The sequence below is a fragment of the Schistocerca americana genome, chromosome 7 (assembly GCF_021461395.2).
Source record: "Schistocerca americana isolate TAMUIC-IGC-003095 chromosome 7, iqSchAmer2.1, whole genome shotgun sequence".
Classification (NCBI taxonomy): Eukaryota; Metazoa; Arthropoda; class Insecta; order Orthoptera; family Acrididae; genus Schistocerca; species Schistocerca americana.
Window position 1 is genome coordinate 389,417,756 of NC_060125.1, and position 16,253 is coordinate 389,434,008.

General features: G+C 42.7%; 1 protein-coding gene across 1 annotated transcript in view; it reads left to right on the plus strand.

Annotated features, from left to right (window-relative positions):
• The window catches only part of LOC124622962, a 246,818-nt gene that overhangs the window by 69,932 nt on the left and 160,633 nt on the right, over positions 1 to 16,253 (plus strand). The window contains 3 exon segments of the mRNA XM_047148752.1: positions 6,647 to 6,715; positions 11,525 to 11,696; positions 14,100 to 14,279. Of these exon segments, the coding sequence (XP_047004708.1) occupies positions 6,647 to 6,715; positions 11,525 to 11,696; positions 14,100 to 14,279 (421 nt within the window).

Here is a 16,253-nt window from a genome sequence, read left to right on the forward strand (position 1 = left end):
TGGGAAACTTTTCGATTACGTAAATGTCGAAATCAAGTGAATCTGGGACGAAGAACTCGTTGAGCCATGTTCGGAGCGCATTTCTATCCGGAAAGGAAGTTTATTAAAGGCTGTTTGATAGTGGAAAAGATGAAAATCTAGTGTCCAGTATCAGGTGAATATGGTGGGTGCGGAGTGACTACTCAAAACAGCTACTGTGTAATACTTTTAGCCGGTCTAGCAGAATGCGGATGGACGTTACAGTGGAGTAACGTCACTTTATGCAGTCTTCCTGGCAGTTGCAGTTGGACTGTGTATGCAAGAGTCTGAGTTGTTGACAATAAATATCAGCATCGATGGTTACACCTCAGGGAAACAATTCGTTGTACACCACGCCATCACTGTCTCACCAGATGCACAGCATTTTATTTTATAAGGGGGAAGTTCGAGACTGAATGAAGGCTCTGTTAGGGACTCCCAGCGGAAATTCTGCGGTGTAGTTGAAACAAACTTGGGAACATGCCATTCCCATATTTTTGCAGCCTGAAGAAAGATATTTGTGACCATCGATTTGCTTCGGACGAAGAGATGAAAGCCTAGGTACAATCATGGTTCCATAGGCAACCGCAAGCGTTTTTCCATGAATTCATTGACAAACCTGTCCCAGTGGGATAAATGTGTTAACAGGTATGGAGATAACTCTTGAAATAATAAACGGTTTATTTAGTTTTCCTCACTCGTCTAGTTTTCAGTTGATTGCCCCTTATAATATTTAGGGAACGTGTTTCGAAACCAGGGCGTGTAATTACTGATTCTGGAAAGGTATTGATGGTATAAATACAATAGTGCTACAGGAAATGCCGGAAACTCAGAACAACCCTCTACCCTTTTCAGGCAAGCGGTTATCTCGGACATCAGTTGAGGACTTCCAGATAAGCAATTTTAAAGTGGCGCAAATAATGAACCACTGTGTATATTTCTCTGTCATTTGTCTCTTAGTACCATGTTCGACATACCATCACTACGTGGACTGCCATTTAGCCAGCTCCTACGTGATTCATATACATGCTGCCAGCTTGTCACCTAACCAATTACTAAATTCACTACTACAGAATCCATAAAAATATATATCTACAGTTGAACGTGCCCATCGAACAGAGCAAATCACTGAAAAATATACTTACAGTTGTTCATATATGTGTTCTTCAATTACGCCAATTTTACAACAAAATTAATAATAAAAATACGAAATTACTCAATCTGTTACATTTTCATGACTAAACCGCTGAATCGATTTCGATTAAATTTGGAATGGAGATAGCTTGAACCCTGAGGAAGAATATAGGCTACATTGGAAAGTATGTAGTCAAAGCTGTTTGCTCTTTGACTTTTGAATGTTATGATTGTAAAGTTCTTTTATTGGTTGATATGTTCTATATAATACGATTCAACGCAATGAATATAATGGTTATTTGTTGAGAGGCCAGACAAACGTGTGGTTCCTGAAGAGGGCAGCAGCCTTTTCAATAGTTGCAGGGGCAACAGTCTGGATGATTGACTGATCTGGCCTTGTAACATTAATGATAACGACATTGCTGTGCTGGTGCTGCGAACGGCTGAAAGCAAGGGGAAACTATAGCCGTATTTTTTCCAGGGGCATGCGGCTTTACTGTATGGTAAAGAAGGTTGCACAGTATAGAGGAGCATGGAGAACTGCATCAAATCTGTCTCTGGACTGAAGACCACAACAACAACAAGACGCTCAACGTATTTCATTCATACTTCGGTACCAATATTATTAAATGTGAATCAACTCTGTCTATTACAGTTTCACGACTAAACCTCTCAACCGATTTAGATTATATTTGGTATGGAGACTGGTTAAATCCTGAGCAAGTAGACTGGCTAGTTTGGAAAGTAACAAAAGAAAAACTTCGAGGCCTAAGAGGGTGAATTATAGAATGAAATACGTTTTTTTACAGAAGCGAAAATGAACCATGTTAAAGATTTTTAAATTTGTTGTATAATGTACACGTTGCAATATGTATAGCTACTTCGGTAGCATGATGTATGGACGTGCACTCCTGCACATGCTCCTCTGCAGGCACCACTCTGCAACGACACGGCTTGTGCCGCCATGTCAGGGGTTGTGACAGTTGGTGTGGTGGGGGGAGTGGGGGGGGGGGGGGAGATGGACTGTGCTTATCAGCAGCTATGCTTACCTGAGGGCATCTGACTTTAGTCCATGGAATACAAGAGGTAAACTACAGAAAAAATGTTAAAACTGACTGAGGATTCAAGTCTAGACTCATCAGGTTTGTAGTCTGACAAACTTAACTACGATTTATCATCTTGGGGTTGAAGCTCTTTCTTTCTGTGTTTGCTATAACAATACGCTTGTTTTTGGACAGGGTTTTAGCAAAACACAATTTTGTTTTTTAACCCAAACATGTTTCACTGCAGTTGCAGCATCTTCAGTGGGCTTTTGATTTTCATCTCTTAAAGATAAAGAATGTTCTTTACTGTTTGTATACATGTAACTCTTAGTTTTTAAATCGTAATTACAGATATCTGGCAAAACATATAAATTATGAATTCATACCTTTGTACCACATGGTGTGGTTTTTCTGACGTGTTGTGTTCCTACAGTGACTCTTTTGTTCCACAGTTTGTCATCTGCAACCAGTAACACCTAAAGGGGGGTAGGACGTCAAATGGGCCGACTTGGAGCAGGAGAGGTACCACAGGACATTTTAATTTCCACTGTCTATACTTTTACAAATAAATTCATAAAACTTTGTCAGAATGACCAAGAAGTATTCAGGATTCACACTGATAGCAGTGGACGTTGAAAAACATAACAAAAGCAATTTGTTTCATATGTGAAATTCGACCTTTTTTTCCGTTACCATTGGCTGCATTAATTGCTTTAGGTACACTTTTCTTCATAAATAAGAGAGATTCTTCAATGAATTTTCCACAGCATACAAATCATACTTAAAGGAGTATGAAATTCTAGAATTTATTTAATTTATAAAAAAATGATTGAGTTCTTACATTTTAAACCTCATGTTTAGAAAAAACTCAAATTTTATAATTAATTTTCCCAATTTTTAATAGATTTGGAAAATTCTAGAGTTTTGCATTAACGATTTTCTGTTTAATAAGCATACCAAGTTTGATAGTAATATGATATTCATTTTGAATGCTACATGTACCTAAGTACAGAAAATTGTGTTTTGCGGAAAATGGCTTTTAAAGTTTCTGCTTGTATTTGGCATAGTTTTAGAACTGTCCAGAACCATAAGCAGGTTCTTTTTCGGTTTCAATATCAGTTTCCTTCCTCTTCACGTTCCTATGATGCACTCTTCTTGATTTTATGAACTCCAAAAATGATTTATCTGCTTTCACTACACGCTCTCTGTCTATTGCGTACAAAGCTTTGATACAGTTCACTCCGGGCTTAATTCCCATTTTCTATAATACATATTTCCTGCTTTGCACACCGTCATTAACACATGAAACTGCATCGTAAGCAAGTGCATTTCTTCCCACAAAAACGGTTTTTGGCAATCTTTCGCCTACACATTGGTTAAAACTTTCATTTGGGTTTTGGGTACCATCATGAAGGCATTTCTTCAGTAAGTTTTCATATGCAAGGTCCCTGAATATAGGTTTGATGGCTTCCATTACAGCAGTCGGTAGAGGATTCCTATGATAATATTCTTCACCACCAACAATTGACCTTTGGTAGCCACACCATGATTCACTTCCTTTTGGGCATAAGTTGTGGATGGGGTTATTGTCTGTGGACATTTTGTGGAAGTATAATGCCGAAACTGCTTGCTTCATATTTTTCAAGTCCCCTGTGTTCCTTCTTATTGCCAAACCATAATATGTCTGTAGTTTGTCAAGTTATGCATCTGTCAGTCACCCTCTCCCATTTATTCCTTTCCCATCAGATAATTTTTTTCCTGACAAATCTTGCTTCAGCCTTCTAAGTGTAGTGCCAAGTCTTTTCTGTACATGTCCCACACATTCTAACTTCTGCAAAATAGTCTCAGCTCCATATGGTGCACACTTTTGAACCTCAAGGAAAGCTTTACTGTCACCATCACCAAGGTACTTCACATAACGCAGGCCACGGCAGGCAACAGATCTGGTAAACAAGCTTACGACTCCCTGCACTTCCATACCTCCACTTGAGCCTTTATAGTTCACATTAAATACGTGATCTGCAATCCCTTTCACATAACTATGACAAAATTTACTCAGCACTTCAACATCTAGTACCTTACCAGTGTCAACAGATGTTGCTGTTACAACACCATTCAGTGAAGTGTGCCCTCTTTCTTGCCAAGTACCATCAAAAGCAGCCACTATGTCCCTGTCACCATCATTTTCGACAATAGATTCTTCTGCAGCACTTTTCATTGAAGATTCTGCAACTTCTTTTACAGCCTCAATCACTAAGCCATAGTACCTCTCAAACTTCGCTGGAGGAGGAGGAAGATTCATCACTGCACAAAGTGTTCTTGCTGCCTTCTGTCCCCTACCAATACAGCGCATGCCATATGCTACCCTCAAATTTACATCATAACCTTTGTTTGCGATTTTAGATGTCATGCAAGACGCACCAACGTTGCATTTGCTGCATATCACAGATAAGTTAGTAGCAAGGCTTTTCCTGGCACTCTTATCTTCCACCAAAGAAACACACTGTACACCAAAGCAATGCTTGCACATAACATTGTGCAATATTAATTGTGACAGTATGTTAACATCAACGATAATATTACATGAACCTTCGGATTCACAGCCTCCATTTTCATTAGCACCAAAAACAAGTTTCCTTCTAAAAGCACTCGGTGGTGAATTGCTTACTGGCTCTGAGAGGTTGCAGTCTTGAGCCATATTTGTTGTAACACCCTTTACTGTGTATGTGTTGCCGTGGTGACGTTGTATACGGTTGAAGCAACGAATTCTAGGCATCCTGTGCCATAATATGCCACAAACGAACACAAAACAACACAGCAAAATGAAAATTGTGTCGAAGATCACAGCACCACACTGCACGCCTTTCAAAACATAGAACAAACTAAACCAGCGATCAAAAAAATGCATGTCGATAGCAGCAGAGAAAGTATCGATATCGATAGTCCTTTGTTTGACGTATGACTATCTTTGGCACAACTATTACATTCGAGTTCTACAAAGCGAAATACACTTAGGTATGACAGAGAATGCTGTGCAGAGGGGCGTGGCGCTGCACCTGCATACACTTAAGACCAAATTGTGTACCTTATAACTCCTCAAATATATATGTTTTATACATCAAATTATTCAGGAAGATGTGCGCTACAAAAAAAGCATATTTTTGAAAAATCGTTTTTTTATTTTGTGACGTCCTACCCCCCTCAATTTTAGTTACTTCGTTTTACTTTGTCTTCAAGGAGTTAGCAGGAATGACTCTGCCTCTAATATAATTGAACAACACTTTTAACTTATTGAAGCCTCACTATTAATTCCTTTTAATTATCTAGCAGCAAACAAATGAAACTGGCAATGATTTTTAATACATTTATTTCAGCTATTTAAACAACAGCTCTCGGATACTCAATAACAGGAAAGCAATACGACCCTAAACACATGACAATGACTGAGGATAATGACAAGATCAGATACCTACAGCTTTTACATACAACATATATTATTCCAGTAAGTTTCACTGAGAATGAACCTGGGCAAATGTTAAGCCGTCGTCTTCGTTATCGAATACAATGCTCGCATTGCTCCTTGTAATACTGCGAGTATACCTTAATTGGTTGGTTGGTTTGTGGGATTGAAGGGACCAGACTACTAGGGCCATCGGTCCCCATACTTTAATTCGCAATGACTAATTATGGGGCAGGATCTTGATGTTACCGGGGCCTCTTACTTCTGCCCACACTCGTCAGGTTCTTGGTATCTCGCTAACATTAGCTGTAGCTCACATAGTCCCGACAGCGCACGCCACTTACGTGTGTTCACTCTCACATCTCAGAAGCAGGGAAGTCTCCAGCGCGCTCTGCTCTAACGTCACACTCCAGTATAGAGATAGTGCTACTAACACAGTTTTTTGTTCTCAGTCACGACATCGCTTTTCCTAACTTTCTCTAATGACATTAACCCAGAATAAATATATCATTATACAAAATAATTTATGCAGACTATAGCATATGTCACATTTCTAATTAACACATACGAGTAGTACTTAAAGATTAACATAATGAAACAAGTGCAGTGCATCATATTTACAATAAACTAATGGTCAAAAATTTTAGGCAGCACATCTGTATTACAGTCTTAAACAGTGTTTCCGCTATTGAGTCACCTCGCTCGATACAATTATTTTAGAAATATTATTTGCAATTTAACGTTTGTCAGGTTTTAGTAATTGGTAATGAATAATTCATATTTTGTAAAAACTGTTCTTTTTAATTGCTTACAAATTGTATCCGAATGAAATAGCACAAAATGTTTTCAGTAATCTGTGTGCTTGGAACCTGTCGCGAGTAATTGACCAAAGCTCGATGGCGGTTCCACAAATTTGCAGCTAGTCCGAAATTACATACTGATTGTGTTAAGCTGTTTATGAGACATTCACATTTCTCTTCTTTTCTTTAAGGGCCACGACACGACGTCTGTTGGCATGTTGTGGGTTTTGGTACTGCTCGGACATCACCCCGGTATCCAGGTGAGTATTAACCCTTTCCTATCCTTTCCTGTGCTTCTCGTACAGCACCAAAATTTACCACAACTACTTATTTCACTGTAGGATTGTCACTGGTTCTCAACCATATTCACGTGAGCTTGTACTGGCAACACAGATAGTATTAATAGAAATTATTGGGCAGAAGAGGAAAGATGGAGGAGAGAGGCTATACTATTGTTTCGTTCATAGCAATTAAGTTTTTTCAGATTGTACTGATATAATGGCTCCATAGTTAGCAATCACATGCAATTGCTATCTCGACGAAAGATCCGTATCTAAGGACAGAAAATCTGCACAGTTTACACCAATATACAAGAAAAAAAGTAGCAGTTATACAACCGTATCACTGACGTCGATTTTCAGCAGAACTTTGGAACATACACTACTGACCATTAAAATTGCTACACCAAGCAGAAATGCAGATGATAAACGGGTATTCCTTGGGCAAATATATTATACTAGAACTGACATGTGATTACATTTTCAAGCAGTTTGGCTGCATAGATCCTAAGAAATCAGTACCCACAACAACCAACTCTGGCCGTAATAACGGCCTTAATACGACTGGGCATTGAGTCAAACAGAGCTTGGATGGCGTGTACAGGTACAGCTGCCCATGCAGCTTCAACACGATACCACAGTTCATCAAGAGTAGTGACTGGCGTATTGTGAAGAGCCAGTTGCTAGGCCACCATTGACCAGACGTTTTCAATTGGTGAGAGATCTGGAGAATGTGCTGGCCAGGGCAGCAGTCGAACATTTTCTGTATCCAGAAAGGCCGGTACAGGACCTGCAACATGCGGTCGTGCATTAGCCTGCTGAAATGTAGGGTTTCGCAGGGATCGAATGAAGGGTAGAGCCACGGGTCGTAACACATCTGAAATGTAACGTCCACTGTTGAAAGTGCCGTCATTGCGAACAAGAGGTGACCGAGACGTGTAACCAATGGCACCCCATACCATCACGCCAGGTCATACGCCAGTATGGCGATGACGAATACACGCTTCCAATGTGCGTTCACCGCGATGTCGCCAAACACGGATGCGCCATCATGATGCTGTAAACAGAACATGGAATCATCCGAAAAAATGACGTTTTGCCATTCGTGCAGCCGGGTTCGTCGTTGAGTACACCATCGCAGGCGCTCCTGTCTGTGATGCAGCGTCAAGGGTAACCGCAGCCATGGTCTCCGAGCTGAGAGTCCATGCTGCTGCAAACGTCGTCGAACTGTTCGTGCAGATGGTTGTTGTCTTGCAAACGTCCCCATATGTTGACTCAGGGATCGAGACGTGGCTGTACGATCCGTTAGAGCCATGGGGATAAGATGCCTGTCATCTCGACTGCTAGTGATATGAGGCCGTTGGGATCCAGCACGGCGTTCCGTATTACCCTCCTGAACCCACCGATTCCATATTCTGCTAACAGTCATTGGATCTCGACCAACGAGAGCAGCAAAGTCGCGATACGATAAACCTCAATCGCGATAGCCTACAATCCGACCTTTATCAAAGTCTGAAACGTGATGGTACGCATTTCTCCTCCTTACACGAGGCATCACAGCAACGGTTCACCAGGGAAAGCCGGTTAACTGCTGTTTGTGTATGAGAAATCGGTTGGAAACTTTCCTCATGTCAGCACGTTGTAGGTGTCGCCAGCGGCGCCAACCGTGTGTGAATGCTCTGAAAAGCTAATCATTTGAATATCACAGCATCTTCTTCCTGTCGGTTAAATTTCGTGTCTGTAACACGTCATCTTCATGGTGTAGCAGTTTTAATGGCCAGTAGTATATATTGTGTTTGCACTTTATGAAATACCTCAAGAAAACAATCTATTGACTCGTCGTCACCACGCATTCAGAAAATATCGATCTTGTGAAACACAACTGGCTCTTTATTCACATGAAGTTGTGATTGCTATCGACAGGGGATCTCAGATTGATTCCATATTTGTAGATTTCCGGAAGGCTTTTTACACCGTTCCCCACAAGTGGCTTCTAGCCAAATTGCGTGCCTGTCGAGTATCGTCTCATCTGTACAACTGAGTTTGTGATTTCCTGTCAAAGAGGTCATAGTTTGTAGTAAATGACGGGTAGCCATCGAGTAAAACAATTGTGATATCTGGCATTCCACAAGCAAGTGTTACAGGACCTCTGCTGTTTCTAATCTACATTCGCTCATCCACTCCTCTGCAAAATTTAAAGAAAATATAGATAAATTAATATAAAATATTAACAGCTAAATGGAAATGAAAGGAAGTGCGGGAGAATGTTTCCAAAGGTCACCTAATCAAGCGTAGGAAGCTGGACGTCACATGACGTGAGATGAGCGCGACTGTAGTGGCAAATCGGGCTGGTCCCGTAACACAAGACAGTTGAAAGAACGAGAAAGGCAAGGTGTGTCAATCAGCGAGCAGCTACGGTGCACTGTGCTGATGGTCTTCATTACGACATGGTACAGAGACAACTTTTGGATGGCTTCACACAGGGAAGAATCATCGGTAAGCTGGAAGAACGACGAAGCGTGACGAGTGTAGCCCATGAGTTTGGGATCGCTCACAGCATTGTTTCACGTGCACGTCGAGCATTCTGAATCAAAGGGACTGCTGCCCCAAGGAGAGGAGCTGCTTGACCACAGTACACTACAGCAGCAGATGCTGCATTGTGCAACAGGCAAGAACGGACACACGTTAACTGCAACCACAATTAACAGGGCTGCAAGCTCTAGATCTACAGTAGTACGGTGACTGCATGGGGGTGGTCTCTATGCCCGACGACCAGTACGGTGTATTCCGTTGACAACTGCTCCTCGGCGGCTTCGTTTGTGATGATGCCAAGCACTTAATTGCGAATTGGAGAGGCATCATTGAGATACAGACTGTTTCATTGCTGGTACAATACTACAAAAAACACACATCGGTTCCGAGAGTTCCGGAACCTGCGCAGAAAATTGGAATAACCACAATTTCCGCCCTTTTTATTGCTCATGAAGACCACACTTTGCATGTTGTACCACCATACAGCGAGACATTCAGAGGTGGTGGTCCAGACTGCTGTACAGACGAGTACCTCCAATACCAAGCAGCACGTCCTCTTGGATTGACGCGTGCCTGTATTCGTCGTGGCATAATATTCACAAGTTCATCAAGGCACTGTTGGTCCAGATTGTCCCACACCTCAACGGCGATTCGGTGTAGATCCCTCAGAGTGGTTGTTGGGTCACGTCGTCCATAAACAGCATTTTTCAATTGATCCCAGGCATGTTCGGTAGAATTCATGTCTGCAGAACATGCTGACCACTCTATTCGAGCGATGTCGTAATCCTGAAGGAAGTCGTTCACAAAATGTGCACAATGGGGGCGCGAATTGTCGTCCATGAAGACAAATGCCTCGCCAATATGCTGCCGATATAGTTGCACTATCGCTCGTAAAGTGGCATTGACGTATCGTACAGACGTTACGGCGCCTTCCATGACCACCAGCGGCGAACGTCGGCCCCAAATAATGCCACCCCAAAACAGCAGGGAATCTCCACCTTGCTGCATTCGCTGGACAGTGTGTCTAACGCGTTCAGCCTGACTGGGTTGCCTCCAAACACGTCTGCGCGACAATTGTCTCTTTGAAGGCATATGCGACACTTATTTGTGAGGAGAGCGTGATGTCGCCAGCCGGGGTGGCCGAGCGGTTCTAGGCGCTACAGTCTGGAGCCGCCCGACCGCTACGGTCGCAGGTTCGAATACTGCCACGGGCATGGATGTGTGTGGTGTCCTTAGGTTACTTAGGTTTAAGTAGTTCTAAGTTCTAGGAGACTGATGACCTCAGAAGTAAAGTCCCATAGTGCTCAGAGCCAGAGCATGATGCCAATCCTGAGCGGTCCATTCGGCATGTTGTTGGGCCCATCTGTACCGTGCTGCATGGGGTCATTGTTGCAAAGATGGACCTCGCCATGGACGTCTGGAGTGAAGTTGCGCATCTTGTAGCTTATTGCGCACAGTTTGAGTCGTAATACGACGTCCTGTGGTTGCACGTCCTGTGGCTGCAGCATGGTGGCGTTGCTGTCAGGGTTCCTCTGAGCCTTAAACCGTAGGTAGCGGTCATCCAGTGCAGTAGTAGCCCTTGGGCAGCCTGAGCGAGGCATGTCATCGACAGTCCCTGTGTTTCTGTATCTCCTCCATGTCCGAACAACATCGCTTTGGTTCACTCCGAGACGCCTGGACACTTCCCGTGTTGAGGGCCCTTGCTGGCACAAAGTAACACTGCGGATGCGATCGACCCGCGGTATTGGCCGTCTAGGCATGGTTGAACTACAGACAAGTCGTGTACCTCCTTCCTGGTGGAATGACTGGAACTGATCGGCTGTCGGACCCCCTCTGTCTAATAAGCGCTGCTCATGCATGGTTGTTTACATCTTTGGGCAGGTTCAGTGACATCTCTGAACAGTCAAAGGGACTGTATCTGTGATACAATATCCACTGTCAACGTCTATCTTCAGGTGTTCTGGGAACCGGGGTGATGCAAAACTTCTATTTACGTGCGTAGAAGTTCGTGAGAGTATTATCTATATGTGCGTTCTGTTTTTGTGCCTGGGTGTTCGGTTTATTTGTGGGTGTGTGTTTGTGTGTGTAAGGGAGGGAGGTGGGAACGGAGAGAGAAGGAGAGAGAGAGAGAGAGAGAGAGAAAGAGAGAGAGAGGAGGTGGAGGTACAGTGCATGTTTGCCTGTGAATGTGAGCGAAATGTTGCGTGTAAACTGTTTGACCGTGGAACGAATCTAACTGAGGCTGCCCTCTGCTCGTAGGAGAAAGTCTTCGCTGAGCTGGATGATATATTTCGAGACGATCCCAACAGACGTCCAACTACACATGATCTGAACAACATGAAGTACCTCGAGATGGTCATAAAAGAAGCTTTGAGGCTATATCCTAGTGTGCCTGGTATCGGTCGCCGAGCGACGAAGGAAGTGGAAATTGGTAGGTACAAAACATCGTAGATGATTTCTATTTAGGAGACTGCGAGTCAGTTCAAATGCTACGACGTACAAACTGTAGTACATTTAAATTTTTTATTTGTTACAAAATTTGAATTTGATAGCGCGATAGTTGGATGATGAAGAGCTGATATTCTGTGGAGACAGTTCTCAGTACGTTCTTGTGCCTTCATCTGTTCTCAGAAATATGTGGAATCTTTTCAATGTCCATAAATAGAAATTTTATCTCAACGTAGGCCACTGTAACAATGTAATAAAAGTATGAAATCGAATTTTATGTCGCTGTTGGGCCATGTAACTGTCTGATCTTAATATGTCGGCCATCAGCTAGTAGCCATTGTAATCGCCGGCCGCAGTCACAGCATCTAGACAAGCTGAAAGTGACTCACTGAAAGTGACTCAAAAGGTGGTTGGCCTTTATGGAAATCCGAGGCCCGATCTCTGAGTATTCCTTCACCTGTCGTATAGGCATCTCGAGAAGTAAGTAACGCTGACCGCTCTGTAGTGTAACAAAGGTCTGCAGGAATACTGTATATGCAGCAATGCAGTGCAGTGTGGGGAGTTATAAAGATCCCTAGCAGATTTAGACTGTGTGCCGGAACAGGATTCGAACCAGGTACCTTTGCCTTTCACGGGCAAGAGCTCCAACGACAGCTATCCAAGCAGAATTCACGACTCGCCCTCACACCTTTACTTCCGCCAGTATGTCTCCTGCCTTCCAAATTGGTGATTAGTATTTAGTTTCGTGGAAAGTGTTAAATTCTTGAAAATGCTGCGTGCTTTTTCTCATTCACTTACTTGGATTTATAGTTACAGCGAACAAAGGAAAGACGCATATGACAAGAAAAGTACAAAAGACCTGCAAATTTAATCGGAACAGCACGACCGATAGATTTAATTATTGGTATTTTACAGCTACTTCTAAGCTAGAGTAAGCAGTTCCAAACGGAAATACTAGGTACAATATCTGTGTCAAACAAAGTTTGTTGTACACATCTGCAAAAAGTTCAATTCCTAAATGTACCAATTACAAATTATTGAGCTCTCCATGAGTGGGCTGTTATTTATCAAGCAAGGATATTTTGGATGCTTCTTGCTCATTACGGAAGACAATGTGCGTTGCGTCCCCATTATGCCTAAAGCATACTTTCCCTATCCCTGTGAGAACTACCCATTTGTGTTCTGTCAATGCATCGGTCCTTCATTATTCTATTTACTCTATACCAATATTGAAATAAGTAATCCCAATATTTTTACACTTTCTGTCATACAAACTTAACAAAACGTATATTCATTAAGAGGTAAGAACACGCAATGCACTCAGGAATATTGCCGAACGTGATAGCTTTGATGGTCCAGGTTTTATTGTGTGGGAAAGTACAATGTTGTATGGGTCTAATTACCCCCAAATCTTCGAACAAGGTACACCCACCGCTCAACGTTGTTGCACTACACTGTAGCAGTTCTTTCTACGTATGATCCAAGTTTAACCGACCTAAGTTACTTGGCTGTGACACATCATGCAAAAGCTACTTTCGTCATTAAGTTTGCAGACTAGTGTATATGTTGGACGTTGTATGCAAGCCTCTACATCATGTTGTCCGCAGCTCGTGATCTAATGGCTAGCGTTGCCACCTATGGAGCTTGGGGTCCCGGGTTCGATTCCTTGCCGGGTTGGGGATTTTCTCTGCCCGGGGACTGGGTGTTTGTGTTGCCCTCATCATTTCATCATCATCATCATCACTCGTGACAGTGGCTAGATTGGCCTGTGTAAAAGTTGGACTGTGTAAAAATTGGGACTTTGTATGGGCAATGATTACCGCGCAGTTGTGCGCCCCAAAAACCAAACATCATCATCATCTACATCGTGTTGTGCCACTGAAATTTCTAGAAATGAGCAGAAACCTGTGTATTTATGCGTATGGAGAGCAAGATAACCTTCAATGTCTAGACCAAATTATTCATACGTAGCACTTATAAAGCTTAGGGACCGATGACCGTAGCAGTCTGGTCCCTTTAATCCCCCAAACCAACCAACCAACTTATAAAGCTTAAAAGGAAAACATTAAAAAGTTGTACCTGTTGCAATTGGAGGGGTTGAAAATGGGAAACTTTAGTATTAGGGCGTACGATGCTAAACATCAGCAGTGATAGTAAATTATCGACAGACTTTGTCAATCAGTGGATAAACGTAAATCGCTCTCCCTTTCCTTCATTGTTACATCATTGTGTGTTTCATCGGAGGTGTTCTCAGAAGCGACGCATCTTTGACATTTTCAGATAGAGCAAGCTTGTTTTAAAATTCATTCCCACGTTTTATGGCGAAAAGCTTGCACAGAGTGGAATTCCAGGTAACTCTTGATTACACGCTTTTCATGTCTCACAGGTGGTTACAAAATTCCTGAGGGTTGCACGATAACCCTCAACATCCGAAACACTCATCGCGACCCCGACTACTGGCCGGACCCTGATCGCTTCGACCCGGACAACTTCCTGCAGGAGAGGGTGCAGGGCAGGCACCCCTTCGCCTACGTGCCCTTCAGCGCGGGGCCCCGAAACTGCATAGGTAAGACGTGTAACTATTGTATTCTTTAAATAATGAAAGGTACCAGATACTACATACTTCGTCGAATGTGATGCACCTGATCCACCACTGAATCAGACTTCTGCTCACTTACAAACTCTTTCAAGGCTTTTCGCATTGGATGAAATAACTCTCGGATTATGGTAGATTATTCAGTCTCCGAACCAGAAATCAATAATTCCTCGAATCAGCTGGACTAAGAGCGCTGCCCACGGCCAACCCGTCAGTTTACTCATAAAATTCATTGCTGTACTGGAAATGGGTTTCAGTGAGAGGAGGAGGAAGGAGAGTAATGTTTAACTTCCCGTCTAAAACGAGGTCGTTAGAGACGGAGCAAAAGCTCGGATTATGGAAGGGTGGAGAAGGAAAGTGGACGTGCCCTTTAGAAAGAACCATCCCGGCATTTGCATTAAATGATTTGGGAAAATCACGGAAAACTTACATCTGGATGGCCAGACGGTAGTTGATCCGTCATCCTCCCGAATACGAGTCCAGTGTGCGAACCACTGCGCTCGCCACTCGCTAGCTTCTATATGAGATACAAAATATTTGTTATATATGAAATATCTTACTGGAATGCAGTCGAGTGACGTCGTCGACAACCACAGATATTTCGACAGGAGCACGCCCTGCTAGTTTCAAGGCAAAACTGCAGCAAGTAAGCGCTGTGCAAGCGAATTTAATACCTCGGTTTTCAAAGAAACTCCATTGAGATAACGCACGCACGCATGCACACACACGCACACACACACACACACACACACACACACACACACACACACACACACAGACACACACACAGTAAACATTAGCGCCATCACAAACCTAGAGATAATCGACGGCCGGCCGGAGTGACCGAGCGGTTCTAGGCGCAACAGTCTGGAACCGCGCGACCGCTACGGTCGCAGGTTCGAGTCCTGCCTCGGGCATGGATGTGTGTGATGTCCTTAGGTTAGTTAGGTTTAAGTAGTTCTAAGTTCTAGGGGACTGATGACCTCAGAAGTTAAGTCCCATAGTGCTCAGAGCCATTTGAACCATTTTTGATAATCGACGTCAGAAGTTATCGATAATGAAATTAATAATCAACTGGTGAAGTAGCATAAACTCTGTCCCTCTCATTTTTGACAAGTGGGAGAGCAGGATTCCATGCAAAATTTAAATAAAAACAACCATCTCTATTTATAAGGTTACTTGCTAATTTAATTTCAACAGCTTCCTTAATAACACTACCGCAATAGCTAGAAGTGCATGCCAGAATCTCCGTACTGTTATATTCCATAGGATGACTGCTGCCAAAGACACTGTTCTGCATTGGCGGATTTGCTCGGCTGTTATAAGCGCGTGTGCCGCTTATGCTAACAAGGGAACCTCCCCATCGCACCCACCTCAGATTTAGTTATAAGTTGGCACAGTGGATAGGCCTTGAAAAACTGAACACAGATCAATCAAGAAAACAGGAAGAAGTTGTGTGGAACTATGAAAAAAATAAGCAAAATAAACAAACTGAGTAGTCCATGTGTAAGATATACAACATCAAGGATAGCATTTGCTCAGGAGCGCCGTGGTCCCGTGGTTAGCGTGAGCAGCTGCGGAACGAGTGGTCCTTGGTTCAAGTCTTCCCTCCAATGAACAGTTTAATTTTTTATTTTCAAACAATTATCAAAGTTCAGCACTCACACATGATCCACTTCGCTCTCCAAAATTCCAGGACGTATTCAGATTTGCTTGGACATATGCACGATTTGACGGTATACACACGGAAAAATTTGAAAATTTTAAAACATATGTTTTGACAGAGCACAAGGAAAACTGTGCGACTGTGTTGCATTCATTTGTTGCAGTTTATGTGACAAACTCTTATGTTTTCATCACTTTTTTGGGAGTGATTATCACATCCACAAGAAAACCTAAATCGGGCAAGGTAGAAGAATCTTTTTACCCATTCGCCAAGTGCAC